General features: G+C 40.6%; 1 protein-coding gene across 2 annotated transcripts in view; it reads left to right on the top strand.

Moving 5' to 3' along the window:
* Positions 1-11088, top strand: part of LOC308080436 (transmembrane protein 131-like) — a 44257-nt gene that overhangs the window by 16079 nt on the left and 17090 nt on the right. For both annotated transcript variants that reach the window (XM_080422319.1, XM_080422318.1), the window contains exons 10-22: positions 2325-2381; positions 2958-3019; positions 3157-3265; positions 3387-3495; positions 4560-4713; positions 5224-5394; positions 5945-6055; positions 7901-8035; positions 8172-8276; positions 8624-8710; positions 9651-9803; positions 10021-10096; positions 10762-10876. In XM_080422319.1, coding sequence (XP_080278445.1) covers positions 2325-2381; positions 2958-3019; positions 3157-3265; positions 3387-3495; positions 4560-4713; positions 5224-5394; positions 5945-6055; positions 7901-8035; positions 8172-8276; positions 8624-8710; positions 9651-9803; positions 10021-10096; positions 10762-10876 — 1444 coding nt within the window. The remainder of the gene's footprint in view (positions 1-2324; positions 2382-2957; positions 3020-3156; positions 3266-3386; positions 3496-4559; positions 4714-5223; positions 5395-5944; positions 6056-7900; positions 8036-8171; positions 8277-8623; positions 8711-9650; positions 9804-10020; positions 10097-10761; positions 10877-11088) is intronic.

Here is an 11088-nt window from a genome sequence, read left to right as displayed (position 1 = left end):
GGTGAAACACGACGTTAATCATAATCGTGGACCTATTTTTAACTCTATATGAGGGGGACACGTTAAAACGTTACCACTTTGAACTGAATAGCTCTATGAGGAGACGACAAGATTCTCACAACTCATCAACTTTCCCACGGCTGTCCCAGCCAGACGCACGATGGCATCCACTGTCTAACTATACAGTATAACCTCCTGTGAGTGAGTAGTGGTCTACAATGTATTGCCCTAACAGGTCAGCTGTCAGCTGATTAGAAAATGCGTTCAAAGTCCGCAATTGATTATTGAGAAACCATTACGCACGCAGTGACGCAGCATGCGCAAATGGTAATTAATGTAATTGTGCCAGATGACCCTGCTGCTATATAAAATGTGTATATTACTCGTTCATCATGGTTCATATTCAAATAGCTCAATCCAAAATATAATGCTGTAGGGTAGGCCTAAGTGTTAGGCTGTATTTACGCATCTGCTTGCAATTAATGCATAAACATAATTATGACCGGTATTTTTATCAGATGTCCGATAAATTTGAATCATTCCGGACATTAGGACCGGCATATTAAAATCCTAGCGCGACCCCTGATATATATATATATATATATATATATATATAAAACTAAAAGAAGAATACCTTCAAAAGAAGGGACCGCACAATAACAGAAATAAAGAAAGCAAAATCAGTCCTGGAGTTGTGCGGTCCCTTTTGAAGGTATTCTTCTTTTAGTTTTATATATCTCTTGCACTGACCTGCACCTCCAGTCGGGGTCCAACAAAGATGTGCACGAGTCTTATTTAGTTTATATATATATATATATATATATATATATATATATATATATATATATATATATATATATATATATATATATATATATATATATATATGCCTACCTTCTGTTTCCCTTGTTTTACCTGCCATCCATTAACTGTCACACAACCATCATTGCGTGGAGATAAACACTCATGTGGAGATAAACACTCATGTGTAATAAGTGCTTTCCCAACTTATTACACATGACAGCTCTCGCATACGACCCTCTGTCAACTGTTGAGCAGCATTCCACAACAACGTCCGGGTTCTTCGAAGGAACCTTAGTGTAATTAGATGAGACAGAAGACTCAGAAGAAGACAGACTCCCTTTTTTTTTACCCCTGCCCTCCAGACTTCTTCCCACCATTTGATACCAAAGACCTTTTGGCTCGCAATCCCCCACCACTCCTTTCACAGTTTTGATAGTCTCAAGTGTTTTTTTTGTTTGTTTGTTTGTTTTGGCTGGACTGCTACATTGGTGCCTGTGTCATTGAGTCACTGACTAATGAAATTGCACAATTGAGCAGTAGGCTGGCAACAACGACATAGCCAATCAAAGAGCAATCATCCCTCCAGGCTATGGGCTGTATTCTATCCTTATAACTGTCCTTTTCTTATGATTAGACGCTGGGGCTGATGCAACTTGCAGGGACATAGTTGAATACATATCTCCAATGCTTGGTTCCAGTCAGCTTGGAAGATCTATTAAATTGGCGTGACCAATCGATCGAAGTTACACTAGCTGAGTGTCACCGCCTCCAGTGTCAGTTGTTTCAATTTAAAAGCTCTCCAGTCTTTCATACACGGTCCAGCCTTACATCCTAGGTTTTGATCTAGTCTTGTTTTTACATGGTCTGTCCCAGTGAAATGTGACACCTTTTACCAGTGTCACTGCATCAAGTTTCTGAATTCTTCCTCAAGTAATCAGCGTCTTCTCTGCAGCTGCAGTGCTAACTAGCTGCAGAGAACTGGTGGTTTGGGGTGGGTGTGGCGTGGGCCAATGTTTCAACATCCGTTCCTGTGTAATGTCAAGGCACTAAAGATCAGTATTGTATGGATGATTTACTGATTTAAATTTGCATTGTATGGATGATTTACTGATTAAAATTGCAATGTTCCTCAGTTGATTATTGATTTACAGTGAAAGCACCTTTTCCTTTAAATGTTTTATGCTTGAATGATGGTGGATTTATTGAACCACTTGAACCCTATTTGTTGACTGGGGTACACCAGGGCTATACTTGGCCCCTTCTTTTTCCCTCTACACCAAATCTCTTTGCTGGAAATATCCGATCTACAAGCTCACAATGTGTCACATTGCGACGCGTTGTGAGCTTGCAGCTGTGCCATTTTCGCCAAATGCTCACCTATTATGACATGCCCTGAAAATGGACACTAGGGTTCATGTGGTTAATATGCATGAATGCTTTTTTTTTTCTAAGGAGTCACTGTTGATTCCTCTCCAGGAATTTCCTCACCGGTTCTTATTATTTTATTTGTTTGTGCGCAGCACCAGGAATCTATTCCTCCATAGAAATGCTCGACTTTGGCACCCTACGCTCACAAGGTAAACCTGCTTTCTTTACTCCACCTTTATCCTCTCACAGAAGAATTTTGTTTACACTGTATGTATATTAGTTACACCTCGCGCCCACAGGGTTCAGTACTTTAGAAGCTGGGAGGAAACTTGACCTGGTGTTGATCATATTGTGACCATGGGTACACGTGTTTTGTAACAGTGGTTGCAAGCGTAAACTTAAGTGTAGAGTGCGTGTGTGTGTGTGTGTGTGTGTGTGTGTGTGTGTGTGTGTGTGTGTGTGTTTTTGTTTGTTTCCTGGGGGGTGTAAGTCATTATGTAGGCCTAGGAATCAGGATTCAGAGGGGTTTAAAATGTGAAGTTAGGGCATCAAAGATTGAAATTATTGTTATTATTTTATAATGTACTTTAAAACAATAATAATTAACAACAAATAATGATTGACCAATAGCTTGTTCCATGTCTATGAATGGACTATTATGATTTTTCAGCACAAAAAAAAGCATGCATCTATCTCAACAGAAAGAGTTTTCTTTTTAAGATCAATTTGTCAGCTCTGAAATGTTTTGAATGGGGAAATAAATGTACCGCTCTCCCTGCTCACAGACAAACCAAAGCTATTGAATTTACATCTCCTAAACTCGGGGACAAAAGATGTCCAGATTACAGTGAGTACTTTTTTATTAACAGACATATTACTATGATCAGAATCACAATTTATCTTTAGCTATAGTGAAGAAAATGTACATATATGTACTGATACTGTATATACACACATTTGGTGAATTTGTCGCTTCTTTTTCAGAGTATTCGAGTGAGTCCATCAAACGATGCTGTGACAATAGATTTTAAAGCGGTCACGCTCAAAGCGGCCGAGCATAAATATACCAAAGTTGCAAGCATCATTTTTGATGGTAAGTTGTAGAGAGGTTCAGGAGATTTTTCACTTTTTGAACAGTGTTTTTTTTTTTTTTATGGCTTTTGAATGTGTTTGTTCCCCACAAATAAAAACTCTCATAATCTCTGCGTTTCCAGCTTCCAAGGTTCAAAAAACCTCCCAGTCTTCAGGAAAAATTACTGTGAAAGCGAAAGAGAAAAGCTACTCTAAGCTTGAAATCCCATATCAAGCGGAGGTTTTAGATGGGTAGGTCTCTTTCACTTTTACATACATGTGTGTAAATCTTGAGTGTCATGAACCTGTCTGCATATGCCTGCACACAAAGGTGTGCTTTTTAAACATGTGAGATTTTGACAATATAATTTTACCGTCTCTAGTTTAGGACGTTAAACTAGTGCGCTCACCCCAGAGCTCAGGTAAATCAAACTGTCAAAATGAGTTTATCCTGCATTTTTCCACAGTTCCCCTACTTGACTTCTCGTTTCTATATGACTGGAAGAGTTTCTATATGACTGGAAAATTTGCGGTGTGCAATGGTTTGGGCACTTGGCACTGCACAGTACTCCGCACTTCGCTTAGTACTGTACCGATTGTGTCCATTTCCCAAGCCCATCATTTGCACTGCCGATAAACATCCATTTTAATCACATTTAGTGACCAGTATGTTTATAAATGAACATTTTCTTATTTTCTTAACAGAAAACATAGTTAACAACAAGACAAGACGGTTTAGAAACCATGCTAGCGGCCCATAAGGGTTGTGCTGCTTCTTACGCCACACATGATCTAGGGGAGCATGAAGGTGCACACGTTATTCCATTCCATGGCAATCCAGCCAGTAGTTGTCATAATATCATGTTTAAGACCAAAGTGTTAGACAGATCGATTGACGGACCAACATTGCCATATAATATAGTCACACACAGCCATCGGAGCTAAAACGAAACAACAGCAGCGTGCAGGCATCTACTCAGCTACTTGACTTTCACATGCACAAGCTGACCATGCTCAATCATGACTTCCTCTTCTACTTTAGCTATGAACGCTTTCACAGGCCTAACCACCACACTGGGTGTCATATTGAAGACTGCAGGCGTGGCCACTGTAAATGCTACTAATGTATTTACGTTTGGAAGCAATAAACTTGACACACACACACACACACACACACACACACACACACACACACACGCACGCGACAGCTTGCAAGATGAAAAAATGTTCAATAGTGGTGGATTGAGCAGCACTGTAACACCCCTCTCGTCTTTTCTCACTTTTGACAGTGGTTCTTCTTTTGTTGTTTGTTGCAGGTATCTGGGCTTTGACCATACGGTCACACTCTTCCACATCCGGGACAGTGTGACAGAACCTGTGGTGAAGCCCATCCACCTCACCAACACTTTCCATTTTGACATCAACGTCCATGATGTGGCGCTGCCCGACGAAGCCCACGCCATGTTTAAGGTGGGCTTTGTTTACGCTCACAACTCGATCCGTTTTGAGCTTATAGATCTGCTATTTTCACTATTTGTCATTGGACGAGTTATATAAGTCTTAAGTGGTTACGTCATTAGATACCATAGATAATTGCCCTTAGATTCATGCATGTGTATGTGATACAACCTTGTGGTCACAGCTGGTGATTCAAATTATTTTAATTAAGCCATAAGGTCAAGAAGCATATGTAAACTTGATTTGTGAAAAGCTGAAAATGTTAATGCCGTATGGCATGTTGTCATTTTGTATGAATTCTGTAGTCACATGGGGTTGTAGTCGATTAGTATGTTTCAACAACTCACCTCCTTGGGCCTTAACTTATTTGTACCCTACCCATCCTTTTACCTTATTGTTGCATGAAATTATAGTAATCACATTAATTACCCATTAACAACAGCCGTTTTGTGACAGCATCTAAACATCACAGGGAGTCTGAACAATGCTGAAGTTGTTGTTTGACACATTTACCCCATTCAGGTGCTGAACTTCACAGAACCGGTGCTGATCCCTCCCCAGGCGTCACGTTATATCTTCTCCCTGGAGTTCAGTCCACTACGGCCCTCCACGCATATCGATAGCAACATCTTGTTGGTGACAAACGCCTCCAAGTTCCACCTGCCCATCAGGGCCTACACAGGCTTTCTGGAGGTAATTGCCTGCGCACACGCTAAGGGTAGATTTCTGTGGGAAAAGTGTGCCGTTTTGTTTTAACCTTTTCAAAAGCAGCCGCTATGCTTTCTTTCCTTTTCTGTCTCTCTCTGCGAAGGGTAAAAAAAATGTTCTTCTTAAAGGACAATACTGTCTATCTCAAAATGATCTCTCTATATTTTCTGTACTAGTATATATTTGTTGCATTAGTAGCCATAAATCTGAGCAGTCTTTTGTTATGTCTGAAATGATGGCTGCAGAAAAGTTCTGCGATCTTGACTTCAACTATCAATCAGGTTGATGTTGCGGTAGCTCTGTGATTACCTGTGAAATGCATTATGGGAATTGTAGGAACAAAGAGAGAGGTTACAACTGGAATTCCCACTGTAAACCGTATTGTAAATATTGTTGTTTAGACTATGATAACATCAACAGTTAACTGAAACGCACAACAAAAGCAAGATGGTGTCCCTGTAAAATGCATAGATTTGTCTTTGCCCAAGACATGTTCATGGATGTAATGTCTGGTTTCTCTCTCCCCCCATGCCAGCCCTTGGTTCTGCCCCCCAGTCTGAGTGAGCGTTTCCTGGATTTTGGTGTCCTCAGTGCCACAGATGCTAGCAGCATCCTGTTCGTGGTTTTCAACAGTAACCCCATCGAGGTATGTAGCCGACTGAAGATAAAAGTTTTGTTACACAATGTTGCGCAAATCTTGCCAGGGGGGAAGTGAGTGTCCTTCAAGAAATTGCATTGAAAAGTAGTTCTGCAATGATACTGCATCCCACAAATAATGCCTGATTTATACTAGTTTGTCTGCTGTATAGTGCACCGAAAACAGCCGATTTATAAACTCGCAACTCTTTGTGATGTGACGCATTGAGTATAAATCTGGCTTAAGGCAGAACTGCCACATATTTCTTGCTAAGTGATATGAGACTAACTTGTTTTGGCACGCGAGGGCATGTGATACAGGAAGTCGAGATCAAGATTTTGCACAGAGATACAGCATGAGTAAGCCCACAAGCTAACTTAAAAATGGATAGTTGCTTCAAACAAAAACAGGTGCAATTGGCAGATCTTGTGCTGTGTTTGGCAAAATCATGTGACTTCAGAATAGCTCAAGAGACGGGATGGGAAGTGCCACTTGAAATGGACGGGGCCATTAGACCTAGTCCTTTAAAATTTTTGTATGGGTCAAATTTAGTTAAACTGATCCACTGTTTCTATTGTCAGCTAGTATGTAGCTTATGTATTACAGTGTAGTTTTATCACAATCCCATGTTATAAACCGTTTTGCAGTTGACTCAGTGATTTGTAGAGCCAATTTCTTCCACTTACTTTACTTACATCTTACATTAAGTAATAGAGCATCAACAACTTTATTTCTAAAAGTCTCATACAAGCACAGAAACAAAGTAATGTAAAATAAATGTTATGGTGAAAGGGTCTTAAGATAAACACTCATTTAACCACTTAAAACCTGGCATACCTATTTTGGGCATGTCATATTGTCAAGGCCACTGTTTTCGCTATTTGTTGATGGCAAAGTATCTAGGGCCTAAGTGGTTAAAAGGAAGTGAGTCACACTGTTTTGAGCTGAAAAAAAGTCACTCCACAGGATGTCTACAGACAGCAGCTGTGTCCCAGTTCAGGGGCTGCGTCCTTCGAAGGTTGCAGCCTACGAAGGCTGCTTAGGCCACCTCCTTTGAAGGATGCAAAAAAGCCGGAACCAGGCCTTGTTAAATGTGACGTTCTACAGAGGAACGTCGTTGCTCTAACGAGCTGTGTGTATGTTGCAGTCCATCTGTCTGTATATGTAGTGCAAATAAAAAAGTATAGGCCTACATACAAAAATATAGAAATAATTATAAAATCAAGATTAATCGTAATATCACTGGCTCATATTGACAAATGTGAACAGTGATTACGCGAATGAAGGGATTCGTGTACAGTTAGCAGACCTGAAAGAACACACTGGAGTAGCTCGGCTCTGAGGAAGCTGTTGAATGTTGAAACTTCAGTCGCCTTTATTAACAAAAAGGCTCAAAGTAGTCAGAGCTCCTCCAGTGTGTTCTTTCACATTTGCTGCTGCTGTGTCCCACTCCCTTAACTTGGTTGAGGCGCTGCAGAACTCCATTTCTTCTAGTGTAATGTTAGGTTTTCCTCCTCCATTGCAGCCCTGTTGGCTGCTGCTGCTGCTGTGGTTGGAAGTAGGCTATCCTGAAGGATACATCAGATGCAGCCTTCAAATTCGGGAAAAGAAGGCCACATTTTGAAGGCTGCATTTTGAAGTAGCCTTGGAAATAGGACAGCCTTGGTTGCAGCTGTGAAGGTAATCAGCCTTCAAATGCAGTCTTTGAAGGATGCAGCCCCTGAAAATGTGGGACACCGCTAGCAAGTCTGGTCAATTTAACACCCCATGGTGTTAAATTGATTCTCTCTCTTTCCCTCTCTGTCTGTATGTCGTCTCACTCACACACCTCTTCTCCCCGTTCCATTTTCTCAGCTGGTGCTGCAGCCGTGGCAGGTGACAGGCGAGAGTGTGAGCGTAGAGCTGTTGAAGACGGAGCAAGGCAACAGGACCAATGTCATTGCCAGGGCCAGCGAGTTCCATAACGTCACCTCCTCCACGCATAAAACGGTACCACCCCCCCACCCCCTTTACTGGTTTCCATGAATCCCCATCAGTAGAGATCATTGCTATTATTGTGTGGTGAAACGGTTCTCACAATCAGGCTTTTAGCACATTAACGTTGATTCCCCACCCCCCACCCAAGGTGATCCTGGCCTCGGGTTACTACGCTGTGTTCCGTGTCACACTGTTGGCGAAAGACCTGGAGGGTCTCTACGATGCGGCCATACACATCACCACAGACTTTGAGGTATGCAAGGAGGTTTTTGAACATATACAGGTATCAGGAATGTGATTCAGATGTATCCTGGCTCTGGACATGCACTTGAGCCTAATTTAAGTCATACGACCAAAGTGTATTATTTTCAGCAACAATACTTTAAACTGAAAATGGAATATTGGCTATTTATGCAGAGCAACACAGTATAAATTAGTTATTAGCATGGACTCCCTTCCAGTGTACTGTCTTCCAATTGCCCTTCCAAAATGGTTCTTCTATCCAAGAGCGTGTGAAGAGCTTTATAAAACCAGGCAACGCATATAACAAGCATCTGAAGTGTAATTTCAAAACCGTTTGTGTCTTTTTCCAATCCACAGATATTGACCATACCAGTTAAAGCGGTTATTGCAGTTGGCACGCTGACCAGCTTCCCAAAGCTCATGGTGCTGCCTCCATCTTTCCCGGTAAGAGTGTGGCTACTGCAGCCAAACTTGATGGGGCATTAGGTGGGGACTTAAAAAGCCCAACCTTCTGGTATGGAGGTGGAAGTGATGTTGTCAATGTGTTTAACATGCAAGACTTACACTGCGTAGATATTAGTCTGGAATCTCTGTGTGGAACCTGCATGTCCAAGGGGCGGATTAAAATAAATGCCACTGGTTATAAAACCAGCCCCATATTTGCATACTGGGCCCTGATTGGTGCCCCACAACTTCAGCAGCGAAATCCAATCACAACCGAGTGGGGCCAGACCAAATCTGCAGAGGGCTTCTTCTTTTATTTTTTTTTGCATTGGCAGATTCGGCTGGTTTCCAGGCTAGGTCTGTCCACTGTGGCCTCGCCTCTTGTTGAAAAGGTTGCTTATGAATCATAATCTACACTTATTCTTTGAGGCAGAGAAGAAGTACAGGCTTATGAATCTTCACTCTGCTACAGTGTGTCTGTTTGTCAATTATACCTTTTGTGTGCCTATTATACAGTACATGTGTCTTTAATATATTTCTAAGGCCTGTTAATATGCTCAGTAGAGTACAGACTTAAGTGTCTACAAAGTGTCTACATACTGTATGTAGTATACAAACTAGATAACATATTTTTTGTTTTTGTTTCATCCACCAGCATCTTTGCCTTGTGAAATACTGCAATGTTAGCCACCAAGTCTAAATTAAGTCATTTATAGGACCACAATGGAAACAAGTCCCCCAAGTGTTAGCCTTAATGTCTGACTGTACCTCGTGCTGACAAATTGATTGATTCAATCAATCAATCAAATTGTCCTGCTGTGTTTATGAATGATGTTTCCAATCTCAGGATGGAAGAGTCAAAGCGCCACCAATGAGGACTTTTGTCTGTCCCTTTTGTAATTACTAGCCTGCCTCGTCTCGTTCTCTCTCCCTCCCCCAGGGTAAAATTGTCCACCAGAGTTTCAGCATCATCAGCACCTTCTCTCAGAGCGTCAGACTTCTCCGCGTCCACTCGGTGAGCAACGATAAGCGTTTCTACTACAGACGTCTCAAGACCAGCCGAGATGAGCTGGAGCCCAAACGCAAGTCAAAGGTAACGCCGGCACACAAAAACCTGCCATATTTTGCTAACACCTCCTATGACACACACCTTGCATTTGTATAGTTTTACCACCCATACCACGGTGAAATGGTCTTGTTTCTAATACAGAAAAAGGAAAAAATATATAATTGTGTATATACTGTTTATATGTATATATTTCACACATCCACACAGTGTAAAATATAATCTTTTTGGGCTTTTTTTGTAGGTGGCGAAAATTTATTTTGACGCCAGCCTTGGCTGCGGTGACTCCTGTTATGTAGGAGTTCCATTTATTCCAAAATGTGAGTATTTGACATGAATAAAAACAATGAATGAAATGTGTGTGACTGTATGTATATAATTTTCTTTAGTTATTATGCACATGCATGTAAGATACGTTAAAACATATTAAACAATACTATACATATCTCGTAATATGTGCAGGTGAGGTGGAATCCTGGGATTATATAGAAGCCTCACTTTCAGAGCTTACAGAATTGCCTGTTTGATATGTATAGTATATAAACAAATGCATATAGTTGCATTTAACATTGAGTACAAATAGATTGATACATATAGTTGCATTTAACATTGAGTAAAACAAGATTGATACCAAAAGAAAAAACAATCACATCACTACACAAAATGTGGCTGCTGCAATCAATTACATTGTTTTGATTGAAATTATTTACAAAACAAAATGAAACTATGGAATTGTATCAGAACACATAATATGTGCAAACAAAACCAAATAAAATATACATGGAGAATCTCACCTACACAGGTGTGTCTGAAGTAATTTTGAAAGCTACACCAATTCTGCCATTACAGTTTTAAACAAATGATGAAAAATAGATGTATGTACTCGACTTGGAAGCCATTGCAATTGATGCTTTCTTGTTATTACCTTCGTCCATGCCCTTGTTGCTCTGCGGAGAGCTTAACCGTTTGTCTGTCTTGTTTACAGCGGAGGCGCGGCCACCAGGGATGGTCATGCAGGAGGATATGTGGGACACAGATGTGGATTTATTTCAAACGCTGAGCAAAAGATGGGCAGAGCTGGACGAAAGTCAACAATATACGTATGTATAAATTCATAAACATAACATGTATTTGTTGTTTTGCATTATTATTATGTAGTGTATTGGCACTTTGCAACAGGGAGAGTGAGATATGTGGTCATTTGGAAACATGCAATTTAAAATGTGTATTTCATATGGTACCACTTTCCTTTTATTAGTTTTTCTTATTATTTTCTACATTGTGTAGATTAATACTGAAGACATCAGTACTA

This window comes from Gymnoscopelus braueri (assembly GCF_963280865.1).
Source record: "Gymnoscopelus braueri genome assembly, chromosome: 24".
Lineage (NCBI taxonomy): Eukaryota > Metazoa > Chordata > Actinopteri > Myctophiformes > Myctophidae > Gymnoscopelus > Gymnoscopelus braueri.
Note: the sequence above shows the minus strand (reverse complement) of the source record. Positions and strands in the feature narration are given on the sequence as shown.